The sequence below is a fragment of the Osmerus mordax genome, chromosome 17, assembly GCF_038355195.1.
Source record: "Osmerus mordax isolate fOsmMor3 chromosome 17, fOsmMor3.pri, whole genome shotgun sequence".
Classification (NCBI taxonomy): domain Eukaryota; kingdom Metazoa; phylum Chordata; class Actinopteri; order Osmeriformes; family Osmeridae; genus Osmerus; species Osmerus mordax.
Genome location: NC_090066.1, coordinates 7,271,557 through 7,290,702, shown reverse-complemented (window position 1 = coordinate 7,290,702; position 19,146 = coordinate 7,271,557). Strand labels below are relative to the sequence as shown.

The window sequence follows — 19,146 nt, the reverse complement described above, 5'->3', positions numbered from 1 at the left end:
CAAGGGTTTTTAGGAAATATCAACCAAATCCATGCCTCCTGTGTTCATTTCAATCTGTCGTTGTGGGGTTATTTTGTGTAATTTCAGGTGCAATGATGCTCTCAACGTGCCTTAATCTACATTATGGATTGTTGGATTAAAGTAATTGAATTAAAATGCAGGTTTTTGTGTTGTTTTTATTTGAATCTTCTTTTTGACATAGGTGGTGAAATTTAAAACTTAATTGAGCATGTCATATTTCCATTGTGTGGGTCATTTCAGTGGAACTTTGGCCTAAGAAGGGAGTGTGACAAAATATGATTTACTTAACATTTGATTGGTGAATATGGGCAAAAATAGAATAAGTTTCGGTTTCGATTCATCAGTGGTAGCCCTGTCACAAACTCAAGAACCTCCTCAAAGCCCAGCTTGCAGTGCGTCGCACAGCAGTCTATGTTGGGCAAACACAATGGAGTCTGAAATAACAAAACTACTCTGCGCAAATTATGGATCGATGAATGTCGATGAATTAACGTTCAACCTTTCTATTGGCGACTTCAGTGAGCTGTGGAATTTGATTGTCAATCGAGAAAGATTTTCTATCGCAGTTGTTGACGGAGAGCGAACGCTTATAGCAAAAACCACAGTTCGACTGTGTATGTCCAAAGATTGTCAAGGTTGTATCAAATTACACCTATGTAAACGATTTTTATTAGGAGTTTGTCACAGGTAGGTCAGTTATGGATACGGAGACTCAATATTTCCAAAAGTGTGTTTGAGATCTGTCTTTTTAAATAGGCTGCGTTAGCCTACCATTTCACATATTTTTTGTCACGTGATAGGAATATTAAGCCTGCCTTATTGTAGCAAACCAATGTTGAATGTGTCTTCTTTGGTTTTTGTGTGTGGATGTTAGAACTAACGTAGATATTTATTTGTGCCTTAAGAGCTGTGTGTCGCTTTGGACATGACCTCTTCAACGTTCAAAATGCCATGGTCCTGAGAGAAAATGGTTTAAAGGACCTGAACAGAGATGAACTTTGCAGCTTGTTACTCTTAAACGACAACTCACTCTTACCACCTGTAAGTGAGCAATGTATCTGGAAAGTATGTGTGTAATTGAGTTTAATAGGTTAGAATCACTCCTCAGTGTAAGAAAAGAGTGATTAATTGCATGAAGCTGGTAAGAGCTATTTGCATTGAGGAGGAGAGGACTTAAACCAATTCTGCTTAGTTACACAAAAATAGATAGATAGAATTGCTCTCTCAAATACTACTTCACAAACCCCTTTGATTATCCTCCTCGTGACCTCCTACCCCAGGTTTGTCACTCCTACAACAACGGTGTGGGAGAGTATGGGAAGTGCCCCGATAGCGAGAACTGCAGGAGGATGCACATCTGTGAGAACTATCTCCGCGGCGCATGCAGCTGTCCGCGGGCGCACGATTTCTTCGAGCCCCACCCTCTGAAGACCCTGCAGGACAGAGGAGTCCCCAACCACATCATCGGACGCATCAAGTCCATCTACACCAGCATCGAGGCTCTGAGACACCAGGATCGGGCAGAACACGGCCATCGACCATCAGCCAGGGCCGCACCAGCAGACAACAGGGGACCGAACAGAGGGCCGCAAAGGGGTAAAGGTACTGTAGAGGCATAACCAGGATGGTGGTGGTCAAAGGCCTCACGTTTTGGAGGATATGATATGTACTGTGGTATTGTGCTGCTGATTCCAGGCCCTATTCCTGAACTGCTGAGTCGATGTTGTCTTGACTAACCTTTTTGTTTATCTTTCCTCAGACAAAACTGAGATATGTATGTACTATGTCAAGGGCAGCTGCAAACATGGTGGTAAGGAAATAGTTATTTTGTAAAGATGAATTTGTTGTATAATCCCAGCAGTAATCCAGTTCTTCAGAGTGTAATTTCAAAGATCACTGAAAGTGAAGTGCATTGGATTGGTGTTTAATTGGGCTGAAAGTTGACACTTATAGGTCATTGCAGATGGTACTGTTATCAAGTGCACGCAAGCATTTCACAGTATTTGTAAAGAGTAATCGACCCAGGTCTGATGTTTCAGACAGGTGCTTTAAGGTCCACTCCACCCTGCCCTACCAGTGGGAGGTGAAGGAGAGGAGGCAGTGGACAGCCCTACCCAACAACGAGGAGATTGAGAAGGACTACTGTGACCCATCAAAGACATACGGGTTTGTTCTGTTTTTGCAGAATCTTTTCTTGCTGAATCTTAATGCCACAATGTATACAGAACGTTACACACTGAAGGACCTTCGATAATGACAGACAACATAGGCCAATATCTTTTTTATTTTCTCCCTCCCCAAAATGGACAGAATCTGTTTTTCCTTCTTTTCCTAGTCAGGGACTGGAGCCGGTGTGTTTTGATGACATGACCTGCGGCCTGAACACAGCCAGACGTCTGTCAACCATCTCGTCCATCCTCCAGCCCAGCTTCATCCTCACTACTGAGTGGCTGTGGTACTGGCAGGATGAGTCTGGGAACTGGATCCAGTATGCTACAGCAGTGAGTTGGAAACACTGTAGTTCAAGTCTATACTGTCCAGAACAACACCTTAGGGAGCTAAAGAGAGTTATAATACTATGGAACGGTGTTTTAGACAGTTCTTGTATTTTTACAAAAGGTTCTTTCCATCGGGTAGAATTTCTCTGTAACGCAAACTTATTTCATGACTTCCTTGCAGAGTGCAGTCCTCAGGACGGCCAGCATCACCAGTGAGGATCTGGAACAGAGGTTCCAAAGTGACGACAAGTCAGACATGGACTTCACCGCAGGGTCTCAGAGCTACACTCTCAGTTTCAAAGGTCAGTGAGGATAACTTGACAGGAAATAAATGCAGCACTGAAATCATGCTGTAGCTGCTGTACATTTTAGATCTGACAGATCATTTTAACATTAACAGCAGCAGTGTCCACAGGGAGGTGTTTTGTTCAATAAATTACCTCAACAATAAGAGGCTTGTCTCCATAGACATGATGCAGACAAACAAGAGATTTGGCACCAGAAGACCTGTGAGAAGACGGCCCAAATTTGTGTCTTTGTCTGATGCACAAACAATCAAAACCAGGTACAGTATTGATGGTGACATTATACCTCTTTTTTGTTGAGCGAAGTTTGGTGACGGAAGTAAACTTATTATTTGTTTGTCTTGGCAGATCAAACCACATGTTTATTTTGTTAACAGTCACTGTAACTTCAACAACTCCTATTCCACACTTCCATTTTTCTTTATTTCAGCAAAAGAATGCCCAACAATCAATCCAATTTCAAAGCCTTACCAGGGCACTGGGACAAGGCTCAAACTCCTGACACAGGATTCAAGGTATGATTTCCTAATGTAAGGGCATTCCTAATGCCCTTCTTTCCCATTCTTTATTGTGCAACTTTGAAAGAGTGTATCCCTCCTCCTATACATTGACATTATACCTCTCATCCTTTACCATTAGAAAGTTCTCCTCCAGACATCATCATCGGAGTACAAGGAGATCGAGCAGCTTTTCATCAGTACTGTCAGAGACCTACGCTTTCACAAGATCGAGAGGATTCAGAACCGAGCGCTTTGGGAGGTCTTTCAGTGGTATGCCCCTTTCTCACATGCAAGAACCACGTTTATCAAAGTCTGTCAGGATGTTCTGCGACACATCTATTGTTGTATGTTTTCTGAATAGGCAAAGGGATCTGATGAAGAAGAGCAATGGAGGAAAGAATCCAACAGAGAAGAAGCTCTTCCACGGCACGGACTCCAAGTACATCGATGCTATCTGTCACAGCAACTTTGATTGGAGGATCTGTGGAACGCATGGGACTGCGTATGGAAAAGGTGGGACAGGACAGATCTCTCGTCAGCATAGATAAGGTTTAAAGAAGTTACAGTCCTAGGCTACTTGATGGTAGTTTACAGTTACTTCCCGCTAGTTTACTTTACGGAAAGCAGTCATTTACCATATTGTTTCCTGAATACTTCACAATTGCACATAATAGGAGTTTACAGGAGAACTTTCAGTAACTGTAAAGTATCAGTTTACATTAGAACTGTACAATAGTAAATTATTTTAGTTAAAAGTAGATCCTTTCAATAATATTATGTATGTACAATATGCAAAATGATTGAATACTTCTTTGGATTGTATATGTATGTTTCTCCTCTGTCTATCAACTATAAGGGAGCTACTTTGCCAGGGATGCCAAATACTCTCACAGCTACACAGGCCAGTCACCTGTCAAGACCATGTTCGTGTCTCGTGTGTTGGTGGGAGACTACACCAGAGGAGACTCCAGCTACCTCCGCCCTCCCTCCAAAGATGGAGGAGACACCGTCTTCTACGACAGCTGTGTAGACAACGTGACAAACCCCTCCATCTTCGTGGTGTTTGAGAAACACCAGGTCTACCCAGAATACCTCATCACGTATGGTGATCAACCCCATGTCCAGGACTTGCCACACCAGGCATACAACCGTCCAGCACAAGCACCCACCAGAGCCTCAGTGTCTCCTCTACGGTATAGTCAGCACACAGATGCCCACATGGCCAGATTGCTCTACCAGCAATACAGTTGTACAGCTCAAACTCAAGCCCCAGTCTCAAACCCTCCCAATACACACTCCCCATATCAAAGGCAGGATGAAAATTCCAACAGCTCATGTGTTATGTGTTAATATTGGGTAATAAAATACTAAACTGACATCAATATATATATATATATATATATATCAATGCAAGTTGTACGTGATTTGAAAATATACAGCAAAGTTTAGCAACTGTATAATTATTTCTTAGTTTATCATTCTATTGGTCATTGTGTCATTTAAGCACTTTTAGTCTGAGTGATTAATCCCCTTTGTATTTTATCCTAATTGCATGAATCAAAGATTATCGATCATTTGTCTGTGTGTCCTTATTTACACTATCACTTCCGTTTGCCTTTACAGTGTAGACAAGGCTAATGAACCACTATTCAGACTTTTTGTATTATTTATTCATCAGGATTCATTGCAGGGTATCCCATTGTAGAAAGTTATGTCATTATCTTACAAGGAAGCCTGCCTACAAGAAACATGTTCGATAAAATGTGGATATAGACCTTCTGTAAGGTTCAACTAGTCCAAAGTCGTAGTGTAATGGGCTGTGTCTGAAGGTTTACACAGAAGATAAGGCTGATGGTTTAGGCATGACTACTGCACCAACAAGGCCTGATGTGTAATAAAACAATTCATTCTAATTTAACAATGACTTTTTTGGGCTATTAATATGTCATTTATTTCTATAGAGGAAGCCCAGATACAATCTAATCTTCTGTTGACCAGCTCATCCACATGCTTTTGAAAAGAACATGTATTTAATATATCTAAATTCCCAGGTACTTGTGTAGTAACGAAATCAGTGGATTTTATTCAGTTTAGAGCTAACATGGCTAACCTCGTCAGCCATGTGAACTGTGACCCAGTGTTAACTGTGAACACGCCCTGGACCTAACACAAAGCTAACACAAAAATCTCTTAGCACACCTTGAGATGTGTTAGTAAGGATATATTCAGACCTAAAGCCTAGTTTAAAGACTAATTGCTCTGTAATGTAAGATAATTCCGTTTTTTGCATTTCTTCAAGGGGTTTTAGGAAATATCAACCAAATCCATGCCTCCTGTTTTCATTTCAATCTGTCGTTGTGGGGTTATTTTGTGTAATTGGCACAAGCACACCCTACAATTTCCCCAGAAATTGTACCCTCTCTAGTTTCAGGTGCAATGATGCTCTCAACGTGCCTTAATCTACTTTATGGATTGTTGGATTAAAGTAATTGAATTAAAATGCAGGTTTTTGTGTTGTTTTTATTTGAATCTTCTTTTTGACATAGGTGGTGAAATTTAGAACTTAATTGAGCATGTCATATTTCCATTGTGTGGGTCATTTCAGTGGAACTTTGGCCTAAGAAGGGAGTGTGACAAAATATGATTTACTTAACATTTGATTGGTGAATATGGGCAAAAATAGAATAAGTTTCGGTTTCGATTCATCAGTGGTAGCCCTGTCACAAACTCAAGAACCTCCTCAAAGCCCAGCTTGCAGTGCGTCGCACAGCAGTCTATGTTGGGCAAACACAATGGAGTCTGAAATAACAAAACTACTCTGCGCAAATTATGGATCAATGAATGTCGATAAATTAACGTTCAACCTTTCTATTGGCGACTTCAGTGAGCTGTGGAATTTGATTGTCAATCGAGAAAGATTTTCTATCGCAGTTGTTGACGGAGAGCGAACGCTTATAGCAAAAACCACAGTTCGACTGTGTATGTCCAAAGATTGTCAAGGTTGTATCAAATTACACCTATGTAAACGATTTTTATTAGGAGTTTGTCACAGGTAGGTCAGTTATGGATACGGAGACTCAATATTTCCAAAAGTGTGTTTGAGATCTGTCTTTTTAAATAGGCTGCGTTAGCCTACCATTTCACATATTTTTTGTCACGTGATAGGAATATTAAGCCTGCCTTATTGTAGCAAACCAATGTTGAATGTGTCTTCTTTGGTTTTTGTGTGTGGATGTTAGAACTAACGTAGATATTTATTTGTGCCTTAAGAGCTGTGTGTCGCTTTGGACATGACCTCTTCAACGTTCAAAATGCCATGGTCCTGAGAGAAAATGGTTTAAAGGACCTGAACAGAGATGAACTTTGCAGCTTGTTACTCTTAAACGACAACTCACTCTTACCACCTGTAAGTGAGCAATGTATCTGGAAAGTATGTGTGTAATTGAGTTTAATAGGTTAGAATCACTCCTCAGTGTAAGAAAAGAGTGATTAATTGCATGAAGCTGGTAAGAGCTATTTGCATTGAGGAGGAGAGGACTTAAACCAATTCTGCTTAGTTACACAAAAATAGATAGATAGAATTGCTCTCTCAAATACTACACAAACCCCTTTGATTATCCTCCTCGTGACCTCCTACCCCAGGTGTGTCACTCCTACAACAACGGTGTGGGAGAGTATGGGAAGTGCCCCGATAGCGAGAACTGCAGGAGGATGCACATCTGTGAGAACTATCTCCGCGGCGCATGCAGCTGTCCGCGGGCGCACGATTTCTTCGAGCCCCACCCTCTGAAGACCCTGCAGGACAGAGGAGTCCCCAACCACATCATCGGACGCATCAAGTCCATCTACACCAGCATCGAGGCTCTGAGACACCAGGATCGGGCAGAACACGGCCATCGACCATCAGCCAGGGCCGCACCAGCAGACAACAGGGGACCGAACAGAGGGCCGCAAAGGGGTAAAGGTACTGTAGAGGCATAACCAGGATGGTGGTGGTCAAAGGCCTCACGTTTTGGAGGATATGATATGTACTGTGGTATTGTGCTGCTGATTCCAGGCCCTATTCCTGAACTGCTGAGTCGATGTTGTCTTGACTAACCTTTTTGTTTATCTTTCCTCAGACAAAACTGAGATATGTATGTACTATGTCAAGGGCAGCTGCAAACATGGTGGTAAGGAAATAGTTATTTTGTAAAGATGAATTTGTTGTATAATCCCAGCAGTAATCCAGTTCTTCAGAGTGTAATTTCAAAGATCACTGAAAGTGAAGTGCATTGGATTGGTGTTTAATTGGGCTGAAAGTTGACACTTATAGGTCATTGCAGATGGTACTGTTATCAAGTGCACGCAAGCATTTCACAGTATTTGTAAAGAGTAATCGACCCAGGTCTGATGTTTCAGACAGGTGCTTTAAGGTCCACTCCACCCTGCCCTACCAGTGGGAGGTGAAGGAGAGGAGGCAGTGGACAGCCCTACCCAACAACGAGGAGATTGAGAAGGACTACTGTGACCCATCAAAGACATACGGGTTTGTTCTGTTTTTGCAGAATCTTTTCTTGCTGAATCTTAATGCCACAATGTATACAGAACGTTACACACTGAAGGACCTTCGATAATGACAGACAACATAGGCCAATATCTTTTTTATTTTCTCCCTCCCCAAAATGGACAGAATCTGTTTTTCCTTCTTTTCCTAGTCAGGGACTGGAGCCGGTGTGTTTTGATGACATGACCTGCGGCCTGAACACAGCCAGACGTCTGTCAACCATCTCGTCCATCCTCCAGCCCAGCTTCATCCTCACTACTGAGTGGCTGTGGTACTGGCAGGATGAGTCTGGGAACTGGATCCAGTATGCTACAGCAGTGAGTTGGAAACACTGTAGTTCAAGTCTATACTGTCCAGAACAACACCTTAGGGAGCTAAAGAGAGTTATAATACTATGGAACGGTGTTTTAGACAGTTCTTGTATTTTTACAAAAGGTTCTTTCCATCGGGTAGAATTTCTCTGTAACGCAAACTTATTTCATGACTTCCTTGCAGAGTGCAGTCCTCAGGACGGCCAGCATCACCAGTGAGGATCTGGAACAGAGGTTCCAAAGTGACGACAAGTCAGACATGGACTTCACCGCAGGGTCTCAGAGCTACACTCTCAGTTTCAAAGGTCAGTGAGGATAACTTGACAGGAAATAAATGCAGCACTGAAATCATGCTGTAGCTGCTGTACATTTTAGATCTGACAGATCATTTTAACATTAACAGCAGCAGTGTCCACAGGGAGGTGTTTTGTTCAATAAATTACCTCAACAATAAGAGGCTTGTCTCCATAGACATGATGCAGACAAACAAGAGATTTGGCACCAGAAGACCTGTGAGAAGACGGCCCAAATTTGTGTCTTTGTCTGATGCACAAACAATCAAAACCAGGTACAGTGTTGATGGTGACATTATACCTCTTTTTTGTTGAGCGAAGTTTGGTGACGGAAGTAAACTTATTATTTGTTTGTCTTGGCAGATCAAACCACATGTTTATTTTGTTAACAGTCACTGTAACTTCAACAACTCCTATTCCACACTTCCATTTTTCTTTATTTCAGCAAAAGAATGCCCAACAATCAATCCAATTTCAAAGCCTTACCAGGGCACTGGGACAAGGCTCAAACTCCTGACACAGGATTCAAGGTATGATTTCCTAATGTAAGGGCATTCCTAATGCCCTTCTTTCCCATTCTTTATTGTGCAACTTTGAAAGAGTGTATCCCTCCTCCTATACATTGACATTATACCTCTCATCCTTTACCATTAGAAAGTTCTCCTCCAGACATCATCATCGGAGTACAAGGAGATCGAGCAGCTTTTCATCAGTACTGTCAGAGACCTACGCTTTCACAAGATCGAGAGGATTCAGAACCGAGCGCTTTGGGAGGTCTTTCAGTGGTATGCCCCTTTCTCACATGCAAGAACCACGTTTATCAAAGTCTGTCAGGATGTTCTGCGACACATCTATTGTTGTATGTTTTCTGAATAGGCAAAGGGATCTGATGAAGAAGAGCAATGGAGGAAAGAATCCAACAGAGAAGAAGCTCTTCCACGGCACGGACTCCAAGTACATCGATGCTATCTGTCACAGCAACTTTGATTGGAGGATCTGTGGAACGCATGGGACTGCGTATGGAAAAGGTGGGACAGGACAGATCTCTCGTCAGCATAGATAAGGTTTAAAGAAGTTACAGTCCTAGGCTACTTGATGGTAGTTTACAGTTACTTCCCGCTAGTTTACTTTACGGAAAGCAGTCATTTACCATATTGTTTCCTGAATACTTCACAATTGCACATAATAGGAGTTTACAGGAGAACTTTCAGTAACTGTAAAGTATCAGTTTACATTAGAACTGTACAATAGTAAATTATTTTAGTTAAAAGTAGATCCTTTCAATAATATTATGTATGTACAATATGCAAAATGATTGAATACTTCTTTGGATTGTATATGTATGTTTCTCCTCTGTCTATCAACTATAAGGGAGCTACTTTGCCAGGGATGCCAAATACTCTCACAGCTACACAGGCCAGTCACCTGTCAAGACCATGTTCGTGTCTCGTGTGTTGGTGGGAGACTACACCAGAGGAGACTCCAGCTACCTCCGCCCTCCCTCCAAAGATGGAGGAGACACCGTCTTCTACGACAGCTGTGTAGACAACGTGACAAACCCCTCCATCTTCGTGGTGTTTGAGAAACACCAGGTCTACCCAGAATACCTCATCACGTATGGTGATCAACCCCATGTCCAGGACTTGCCACACCAGGCATACAACCGTCCAGCACAAGCACCCACCAGAGCCTCAGTGTCTCCTCTACGGTATAGTCAGCACACAGATGCCCACATGGCCAGATTGCTCTACCAGCAATACAGTTGTACAGCTCAAACTCAAGCCCCAGTCTCAAACCCTCCCAATACACACTCCCCATATCAAAGGCAGGATGAAAATTCCAACAGCTCATGTGTTATGTGTTAATATTGGGTAATAAAATACTAAACTGACATCAATATATATATATATATATATATATCAATGCAAGTTGTACGTGATTTGAAAATATACAGCAAAGTTTAGCAACTGTATAATTATTTCTTAGTTTATCATTCTATTGGTCATTGTGTCATTTAAGCACTTTTAGTCTGAGTGATTAATCCCCTTTGTATTTTATCCTAATTGCATGAATCAAAGATTATCGATCATTTGTCTGTGTGTCCTTATTTACACTATCACTTCCGTTTGCCTTTACAGTGTAGACAAGGCTAATGAACCACTATTCAGACTTTTTGTATTATTTATTCATCAGGATTCATTGCAGGGTATCCCATTGTAGAAAGTTATGTCATTATCTTACAAGGAAGCCTGCCTACAAGAAACATGTTCGATAAAATGTGGATATAGACCTTCTGTAAGGTTCAACTAGTCCAAAGTCGTAGTGTAATGGGCTGTGTCTGAAGGTTTACACAGAAGATAAGGCTGATGGTTTAGGCATGACTACTGCACCAACAAGGCCTGATGTGTAATAAAACAATTCATTCTAATTTAACAATGACTTTTTTGGGCTATTAATATGTCATTTATTTCTATAGAGGAAGCCCAGATACAATCTAATCTTCTGTTGACCAGCTCATCCACATGCTTTTGAAAAGAACATGTATTTAATATATCTAAATTCCCAGGTACTTGTGTAGTAACGAAATCAGTGGATTTTATTCAGTTTAGAGCTAACATGGCTAACCTCGTCAGCCATGTGAACTGTGACCCAGTGTTAACTGTGAACACGCCCTGGACCTAACACAAAGCTAACACAAAAATCTCTTAGCACACCTTGAGATGTGTTAGTAAGGATATATTCAGACCTAAAGCCTAGTTTAAAGACTAATTGCTCTGTAATGTAAGATAATTCCGTTTTTTGCATTTCTTCAAGGGGTTTTAGGAAATATCAACCAAATCCATGCCTCCTGTTTTCATTTCAATCTGTCGTTGTGGGGTTATTTTGTGTAATTGGCACAAGCACACCCTACAATTTCCCCAGAAATTGTACCCTCTCTAGTTTCAGGTGCAATGATGCTCTCAACGTGCCTTAATCTACTTTATGGATTGTTGGATTAAAGTAATTGAATTAAAATGCAGGTTTTTGTGTTGTTTTTATTTGAATCTTCTTTTTGACATAGGTGGTGAAATTTAGAACTTAATTGAGCATGTCATATTTCCATTGTGTGGGTCATTTCAGTGGAACTTTGGCCTAAGAAGGGAGTGTGACAAAATATGATTTACTTAACATTTGATTGGTGAATATGGGCAAAAATAGAATAAGTTTCGGTTTCGATTCATCAGTGGTAGCCCTGTCACAAACTCAAGAACCTCCTCAAAGCCCAGCTTGCAGTGCGTCGCACAGCAGTCTATGTTGGGCAAACACAATGGAGTCTGAAATAACAAAACTACTCTGCGCAAATTATGGATCAATGAATGTCGATAAATTAACGTTCAACCTTTCTATTGGCGACTTCAGTGAGCTGTGGAATTTGATTGTCAATCGAGAAAGATTTTCTATCGCAGTTGTTGACGGAGAGCGAACGCTTATAGCAAAAACCACAGTTCGACTGTGTATGTCCAAAGATTGTCAAGGTTGTATCAAATTACACCTATGTAAACGATTTTTATTAGGAGTTTGTCACAGGTAGGTCAGTTATGGATACGGAGACTCAATATTTCCAAAAGTGTGTTTGAGATCTGTCTTTTTAAATAGGCTGCGTTAGCCTACCATTTCACATATTTTTTGTCACGTGATAGGAATATTAAGCCTGCCTTATTGTAGCAAACCAATGTTGAATGTGTCTTCTTTGGTTTTTGTGTGTGGATGTTAGAACTAACGTAGATATTTATTTGTGCCTTAAGAGCTGTGTGTCGCTTTGGACATGACCTCTTCAACGTTCAAAATGCCATGGTCCTGAGAGAAAATGGTTTAAAGGACCTGAACAGAGATGAACTTTGCAGCTTGTTACTCTTAAACGACAACTCACTCTTACCACCTGTAAGTGAGCAATGTATCTGGAAAGTATGTGTGTAATTGAGTTTAATAGGTTAGAATCACTCCTCAGTGTAAGAAAAGAGTGATTAATTGCATGAAGCTGGTAAGAGCTATTTGCATTGAGGAGGAGAGGACTTAAACCAATTCTGCTTAGTTACACAAAAATAGATAGATAGAATTGCTCTCTCAAATACTACACAAACCCCTTTGATTATCCTCCTCGTGACCTCCTACCCCAGGTGTGTCACTCCTACAACAACGGTGTGGGAGAGTATGGGAAGTGCCCCGATAGCGAGAACTGCAGGAGGATGCACATCTGTGAGAACTATCTCCGCGGCGCATGCAGCTGTCCGCGGGCGCACGATTTCTTCGAGCCCCACCCTCTGAAGACCCTGCAGGACAGAGGAGTCCCCAACCACATCATCGGACGCATCAAGTCCATCTACACCAGCATCGAGGCTCTGAGACACCAGGATCGGGCAGAACACGGCCATCGACCATCAGCCAGGGCCGCACCAGCAGACAACAGGGGACCGAACAGAGGGCCGCAAAGGGGTAAAGGTACTGTAGAGGCATAACCAGGATGGTGGTGGTCAAAGGCCTCACGTTTTGGAGGATATGATATGTACTGTGGTATTGTGCTGCTGATTCCAGGCCCTATTCCTGAACTGCTGAGTCGATGTTGTCTTGACTAACCTTTTTGTTTATCTTTCCTCAGACAAAACTGAGATATGTATGTACTATGTCAAGGGCAGCTGCAAACATGGTGGTAAGGAAATAGTTATTTTGTAAAGATGAATTTGTTGTATAATCCCAGCAGTAATCCAGTTCTTCAGAGTGTAATTTCAAAGATCACTGAAAGTGAAGTGCATTGGATTGGTGTTTAATTGGGCTGAAAGTTGACACTTATAGGTCATTGCAGATGGTACTGTTATCAAGTGCACGCAAGCATTTCACAGTATTTGTAAAGAGTAATCGACCCAGGTCTGATGTTTCAGACAGGTGCTTTAAGGTCCACTCCACCCTGCCCTACCAGTGGGAGGTGAAGGAGAGGAGGCAGTGGACAGCCCTACCCAACAACGAGGAGATTGAGAAGGACTACTGTGACCCATCAAAGACATACGGGTTTGTTCTGTTTTTGCAGAATCTTTTCTTGCTGAATCTTAATGCCACAATGTATACAGAACGTTACACACTGAAGGACCTTCGATAATGACAGACAACATAGGCCAATATCTTTTTTATTTTCTCCCTCCCCAAAATGGACAGAATCTGTTTTTCCTTCTTTTCCTAGTCAGGGACTGGAGCCGGTGTGTTTTGATGACATGACCTGCGGCCTGAACACAGCCAGACGTCTGTCAACCATCTCGTCCATCCTCCAGCCCAGCTTCATCCTCACTACTGAGTGGCTGTGGTACTGGCAGGATGAGTCTGGGAACTGGATCCAGTATGCTACAGCAGTGAGTTGGAAACACTGTAGTTCAAGTCTATACTGTCCAGAACAACACCTTAGGGAGCTAAAGAGAGTTATAATACTATGGAACGGTGTTTTAGACAGTTCTTGTATTTTTACAAAAGGTTCTTTCCATCGGGTAGAATTTCTCTGTAACGCAAACTTATTTCATGACTTCCTTGCAGAGTGCAGTCCTCAGGACGGCCAGCATCACCAGTGAGGATCTGGAACAGAGGTTCCAAAGTGACGACAAGTCAGACATGGACTTCACCGCAGGGTCTCAGAGCTACACTCTCAGTTTCAAAGGTCAGTGAGGATAACTTGACAGGAAATAAATGCAGCACTGAAATCATGCTGTAGCTGCTGTACATTTTAGATCTGACAGATCATTTTAACATTAACAGCAGCAGTGTCCACAGGGAGGTGTTTTGTTCAATAAATTACCTCAACAATAAGAGGCTTGTCTCCATAGACATGATGCAGACAAACAAGAGATTTGGCACCAGAAGACCTGTGAGAAGACGGCCCAAATTTGTGTCTTTGTCTGATGCACAAACAATCAAAACCAGGTACAGTGTTGATGGTGACATTATACCTCTTTTTTGTTGAGCGAAGTTTGGTGACGGAAGTAAACTTATTATTTGTTTGTCTTGGCAGATCAAACCACATGTTTATTTTGTTAACAGTCACTGTAACTTCAACAACTCCTATTCCACACTTCCATTTTTCTTTATTTCAGCAAAAGAATGCCCAACAATCAATCCAATTTCAAAGCCTTACCAGGGCACTGGGACAAGGCTCAAACTCCTGACACAGGATTCAAGGTATGATTTCCTAATGTAAGGGCATTCCTAATGCCCTTCTTTCCCATTCTTTATTGTGCAACTTTGAAAGAGTGTATCCCTCCTCCTATACATTGACATTATACCTCTCATCCTTTACCATAGAAAGTTCTCCTCCAGACATCATCATCGGAGTACAAGGAGATCGAGCAGCTTTTCATCAGTACTGTCAGAGACCTACGCTTTCACAAGATCGAGAGGATTCAGAACCGAGCGCTTTGGGAGGTCTTTCAGTGGTATGCCCCTTTCTCACATGCAAGAACCACGTTTATCAAAGTCTGTCAGGATGTTCTGCGACACATCTATTGTTGTATGTTTTCTGAATAGGCAAAGGGATCTGATGAAGAAGAGCAATGGAGGAAAGAATCCAACAGAGAAGAAGCTCTTCCACGGCACGGACTCCAAGTACATCGATGCTATCTGTCACAGCAACTTTGATTGGAGGATCTGTGGAACGCATGGGACTGCGTATGGAAAAGGTGGGACAGGACAGATCTCTCGTCAGCATAGATAAGGTTTAAAGAAGTTACAGTCCTAGGCTACTTGATGGTAGTTTACAGTTACTTCCCGCTAGTTTACTTTACGGAAAGCAGTCATTTACCATATTGTTTCCTGAATACTTCACAATTGCACATAATAGGAGTTTACAGGAGAACTTTCAGTAACTGTAAAGTATCAGTTTACATTAGAACTGTACAATAGTAAATTATTTTAGTTAAAAGTAGATCCTTTCAATAATATTATGTATGTACAATATGCAAAATGATTGAATACTTCTTTGGATTGTATATGTATGTTTCTCCTCTGTCTATCAACTATAAGGGAGCTACTTTGCCAGGGATGCCAAATACTCTCACAGCTACACAGGCCAGTCACCTGTCAAGACCATGTTCGTGTCTCGTGTGTTGGTGGGAGACTACACCAGAGGAGACTCCAGCTACCTCCGCCCTCCCTCCAAAGATGGAGGAGACACCGTCTTCTACGACAGCTGTGTAGACAACGTGACAAACCCCTCCATCTTCGTTGTGTTTGAGAAACACCAGGTCTACCCAGAATACCTCATCACGTATGGTGATCAACCCCATGTCCAGGACTTGCCACACCAGGCATACAACCGTCCAGTCCCAGCTTCAGTCTCTGTCCCTGCCCCATTCTCAGCTCCAATCCTTACACGAGCCCCAGTTATATTCACAGCCTCAGCCCCATCCCCATTCTCAGCTCCAGTACCAGCCCAACGTTCAACCCCAGCCCCAGCTCCAGCCCTTCCACGACCCCCAGTTCTAGTCCCAGCCCCAGCCCTTGCACGACCCCCAGTTCTATTCCCAGCCCCAGCTCCAACCCTTGCACGACCCCCAGTTCTAGTCCCAGCCCCAGCTCCAACCCTTGCACGACCCCCAGTTCTAGTCCCAGCCCCAGCTCCAGCCCTTGCACGACCCCCAGTTCTATTCCCAGCTCCAACCATTGCACGATCCCCAGTTCTAGTCCCAGCCCCAGCTCCAGCCCTTGCACGACCCCCAGCTCTATTCCCAGCTCCAACCCTTGCACGATCCCCAGTTCTAGTCCCAGCCCCAGCTCCAGCCCTTGCACGATCCCCAGTTCTAGTCCCAGCCCCAGCCCCAATTCTAGTCCCAGCCCCAGCATCACGTACCACAGTGTCTCTCTCCCACAATAGTCAGATAGAGGAAGATGCCCAGCTGGCCAAACTTCTCCACTTGACATACAACTTTCTACCAACAGACTCAGCCTCAGGTACCACAGTGTCCCCCCCCAACAATAGTCAGATAGAGCAAGATGCCCAGCTGGCCAGACGTCTCCACCTGAGATACAACGTTCCGCCCCCGACCTCAGCCATGGCCTCAGACCCAAAGCCCTCTCCGGCTCTAGCCTCAGACCCAGAACCAGACCCAAAACCTTCCACATCATATTCCAAACAACAAACAACAAAGAAAGACAAATGTGTAATCAGCTAAAATCTCAAATGAGTGACTAACAAACTATTAAACATTAACTTGCCACAAATCAGAAATATTAAAATCACGAATTTCTGGGTGAGCAGAAAAGTATGCTTTTTGTGTTCTGTTGAAACTTGTCCGAACAATTGTATTCAGCTTAACTACATGTGTTGTATCATGCTATTCTTTCATAGTTACAGATTTCAGTGGTATTTTAACCCTTTTAGAACGTGGTTGTTATTGCACACACCAGGATAATCATATTGATGAAATGTAACCTCAGCATCGCTGTAAAACGTATAAGTTAATTATGTATTGATTGAACACATACGTTAATGTACTTTACACTAAAGCAGGAATGTATTCATCCATTTTCTCCCTTGTATATTTTAATGTTTTCAGACTAATAAGGAAAAAGAAAAAAACTGACAGGACGTCAGAGTTTGTATCTCTTTAAGTGAAATCGTTGGGTTATTTATTTACAGCCAGTAGTCAATTACGTCCTGGCATTCCCTATATCTATACTACAGGACTTGCCTGGCTACACTGCATGATCAAGTCACAATACAACTGCTCCACTGTTTATGACCACAAGAGGGCACCAGCATTCAGTTGCTAGGAACCCCCTTCAACAGAAAAAACATCAAATAATTCACACATGACATTGGTCACTATGTGCCAGTTACTCTTATAGAACTCTGTTCCCTGCAAGACAAATGTGTCACCAATGATGAGCTGGATTTGACAGGCCCCTCCAACATACAACATGTATAGTACATAGCCTTTAAAATACTTATAGGGGTCTCTTGCATATTTTGGATTATAAATATATGTAATAATCCGTAAAAGTGATCTGTGAACCCAAGGTCTCACTGAAGTGTTTCAAATGGGGGAAGAGGGGGAATGATTCATGTGGCGTTAGCTTGGAAGGGGCCAGAAAAGGTCTGGATGGATAGGACCTTAATGGCCACCAGGAATCAATACTCACTGGAAGGAAGGGGCTCTGATGGACGCACATAAAGACGTTCCCTTACCATCATCATCATTGATTCGGTTTCGCTGGGACAAACATCAGGTCTGGTTAACCCTGAACAGAACAGTACCATAGTACCATAGTGGAACAGGAAAGTTAAGGTTAGGGGATCCGAAAAGATCTATCTGGCCCTGTTTTCCACTTGTGCATTGGTTTGCTGCTAAACTCAAGCAATCCTTTCTACTCTGTAGGGAGTTATCTGGCGTTCATTTCACACTGTGGCCTCTCCTCTCGTTGATTTACTTGACATTTTTAGCCTGGATGTCTGTGCCCAACCCTGTGTTGATTAACCCTGAAATGATTCAAATACATCTGTGCTGTGGAGGAACAGTAGAGCTAAGCAGTCTACTTCGTAAGAGCTTCCCTCCTTCCCTACGCCAGTAAACAACCACTGACATTAACCTCTCTTAACAGTTACTTCATGGCTGGACCACTGGATGGATTGGCTGCCACTGGGCGATTGTTGCCAGGCGGAAGTGGTGCACTGTGACTTCCTGTTGAGAGCGCCGTGGGTGGAGTCTCCAAGAAACAGTGTGGGTCGGGAGAATCTGGTTTCCACTGTGGTATGCACTATGAGATATGAATTAAATATGACTCCTTCTCCTTTTTTGCCCCCCCCCCAGTGGGGTTTGAGATGATGCTAGTGGTGGTGGTTGTATCTGCTGAGTCACGGGGTTTGCTCTAGGACTTAGGGAGACAGTCTCTGTCTTAGTTGGAAATCAGACAAATGGCCCTTTTCATTCTCAATCAATTAGAGTGGAAGTTAGAGAGCTCATATAAAAGAAAATCAAATAAAAGAGCACAGGCTACCACATGAATAATATTGTGTTGATTTAAAGGAACCCCGTTAATGGCTTCAGATAGAGCCAACTTCCCCGTGGGCTGTTATTGATTGATGTAGTCTAGTAGGCCTAAATGTGAGAGTCTTAACAGCCGTGATCTATCGTGTAGAGTTACAATAAGCAAAATAATATTGGCAGATGTTCAGGTCTCCTCCACAGAGGAAATAAAATCTTAATCAATTGCAATGTTATCGTTAAAGTCCCTTTAAGAATATTATTGCATGTATTCAATTCCAACAGAATAAATTATTAAATTAAATACTCTCCCAAATTAAACAAAAGTAGGTGCCTCACCAACCGCACATATGCTATTTTTATCTGGTACATAACCTGAAACTAGCTCAGATGTATTAATAATATGAACACTTCTTGAACCCCCCCCACCACTTCTCAATGACTAGACTCTAATCTTCTTTGCTCCAGCATCCATTGATGTTTGAACAAAAACGAACATTGAATATTCAGCTCTACTCTGACATTGGCATCTGTGCTGAAGCACAGCAGCCTCTTTGAAAGCTTGGCTGGAAATGCTCATTAAAGTCTAATTTCCACACAAACAATTCCAGGATTGAGAAGATAGGTAGGCATTAATTAAAAGTGTTATATCATGTCTTCCCTCCACTGAAGTGTGT

The 19,146-nt window shown here is 42.4% G+C and overlaps 3 protein-coding genes across 6 annotated transcripts; all 3 read left to right on the top strand.

Annotated features, from left to right (window-relative positions):
• The first annotated feature begins 419 nt into the window (after window positions 1–419).
• LOC136960393 (protein mono-ADP-ribosyltransferase PARP12-like) lies at window positions 420–5,789 on the top strand. 2 transcript variants are annotated; one of them, XM_067254879.1, is made up of 12 exons: window positions 420–708; window positions 927–1,062; window positions 1,302–1,617; window positions 1,781–1,831; window positions 2,061–2,187; window positions 2,357–2,522; window positions 2,701–2,821; window positions 2,988–3,084; window positions 3,255–3,339; window positions 3,464–3,594; window positions 3,686–3,837; window positions 4,181–5,789. In XM_067254879.1, exons 1-12 carry the CDS (start codon window positions 449–451, stop codon window positions 4,672–4,674), a joined length of 2,136 nt encoding a protein of 711 aa, XP_067110980.1. In that variant the 5' UTR covers window positions 420–448; the 3' UTR covers window positions 4,675–5,789. The 2 variants fall into 2 exon arrangements, with proteins under 2 accessions (XP_067110980.1, XP_067110979.1); XM_067254878.1 differs by having other exon boundaries at window positions 1,302–1,623.
• A 298-nt stretch (window positions 5,790–6,087) lies between these two features.
• Window positions 6,088–11,454, top strand: LOC136960379 (protein mono-ADP-ribosyltransferase PARP12-like). 2 transcript variants are annotated; one of them, XM_067254859.1, is made up of 12 exons: window positions 6,088–6,376; window positions 6,595–6,730; window positions 6,967–7,282; window positions 7,446–7,496; window positions 7,726–7,852; window positions 8,022–8,187; window positions 8,366–8,486; window positions 8,653–8,749; window positions 8,920–9,004; window positions 9,129–9,259; window positions 9,351–9,502; window positions 9,846–11,454. In XM_067254859.1, the coding sequence occupies exons 1-12, from the start codon at window positions 6,117–6,119 to the stop codon at window positions 10,337–10,339; spliced, it is 2,136 nt and encodes a 711-aa protein (XP_067110960.1). In that variant the 5' UTR covers window positions 6,088–6,116; the 3' UTR covers window positions 10,340–11,454. The 2 variants fall into 2 exon arrangements, with proteins under 2 accessions (XP_067110960.1, XP_067110959.1); XM_067254858.1 differs by having other exon boundaries at window positions 6,967–7,288.
• A 298-nt stretch (window positions 11,455–11,752) lies between these two features.
• On the top strand, window positions 11,753–17,010 carry LOC136960378 (protein mono-ADP-ribosyltransferase PARP12-like). 2 transcript variants are annotated; one of them, XM_067254855.1, is made up of 12 exons: window positions 11,753–12,041; window positions 12,260–12,395; window positions 12,632–12,947; window positions 13,111–13,161; window positions 13,391–13,517; window positions 13,687–13,852; window positions 14,031–14,151; window positions 14,318–14,414; window positions 14,585–14,669; window positions 14,793–14,923; window positions 15,015–15,166; window positions 15,510–17,010. In XM_067254855.1, exons 1-12 carry the CDS (start codon window positions 11,782–11,784, stop codon window positions 16,655–16,657), a joined length of 2,790 nt encoding a protein of 929 aa, XP_067110956.1. In that variant the 5' UTR covers window positions 11,753–11,781; the 3' UTR covers window positions 16,658–17,010. The 2 variants fall into 2 exon arrangements, with proteins under 2 accessions (XP_067110956.1, XP_067110955.1); XM_067254854.1 differs by having other exon boundaries at window positions 12,632–12,953.
• Window positions 17,011–19,146: the final 2,136 nt, after the last annotated feature.

What these genes read in the sequence shown, in the direction of transcription:
- LOC136960393 (XM_067254878.1), top strand. Translation starts at nt 449, where the DNA reads ATGGAGTCTGAAATAACAAAACTACTCTGCGCAAATTATGGATCGATG. An exon ending in CTACACTCTCAGTTTCAAAG is followed by an intron (nt 2,822 to 2,987) that starts GTCAGTGAGGAT and finishes TTGTCTCCATAG; the next exon opens with ACATGATGCAGACAAACAAG. An exon ending in CTTTGGGAGGTCTTTCAGTG is followed by an intron (nt 3,595 to 3,685) that starts GTATGCCCCTTT and finishes TTTTCTGAATAG; the next exon opens with GCAAAGGGATCTGATGAAGA.
- LOC136960379 (XM_067254858.1), top strand. Translation starts at nt 6,117, where the DNA reads ATGGAGTCTGAAATAACAAAACTACTCTGCGCAAATTATGGATCAATG. An exon ending in AGGGCCGCAAAGGGGTAAAG is followed by an intron (nt 7,289 to 7,445) that starts GTACTGTAGAGG and finishes ATCTTTCCTCAG; the next exon opens with ACAAAACTGAGATATGTATG. An exon ending in GGGCAGCTGCAAACATGGTG is followed by an intron (nt 7,497 to 7,725) that starts GTAAGGAAATAG and finishes CTGATGTTTCAG; the next exon opens with ACAGGTGCTTTAAGGTCCAC.
- LOC136960378 (XM_067254854.1), top strand. Translation starts at nt 11,782, where the DNA reads ATGGAGTCTGAAATAACAAAACTACTCTGCGCAAATTATGGATCAATG. An exon ending in GGGCAGCTGCAAACATGGTG is followed by an intron (nt 13,162 to 13,390) that starts GTAAGGAAATAG and finishes CTGATGTTTCAG; the next exon opens with ACAGGTGCTTTAAGGTCCAC. An exon ending in GCACAAACAATCAAAACCAG is followed by an intron (nt 14,415 to 14,584) that starts GTACAGTGTTGA and finishes TCTTTATTTCAG; the next exon opens with CAAAAGAATGCCCAACAATC.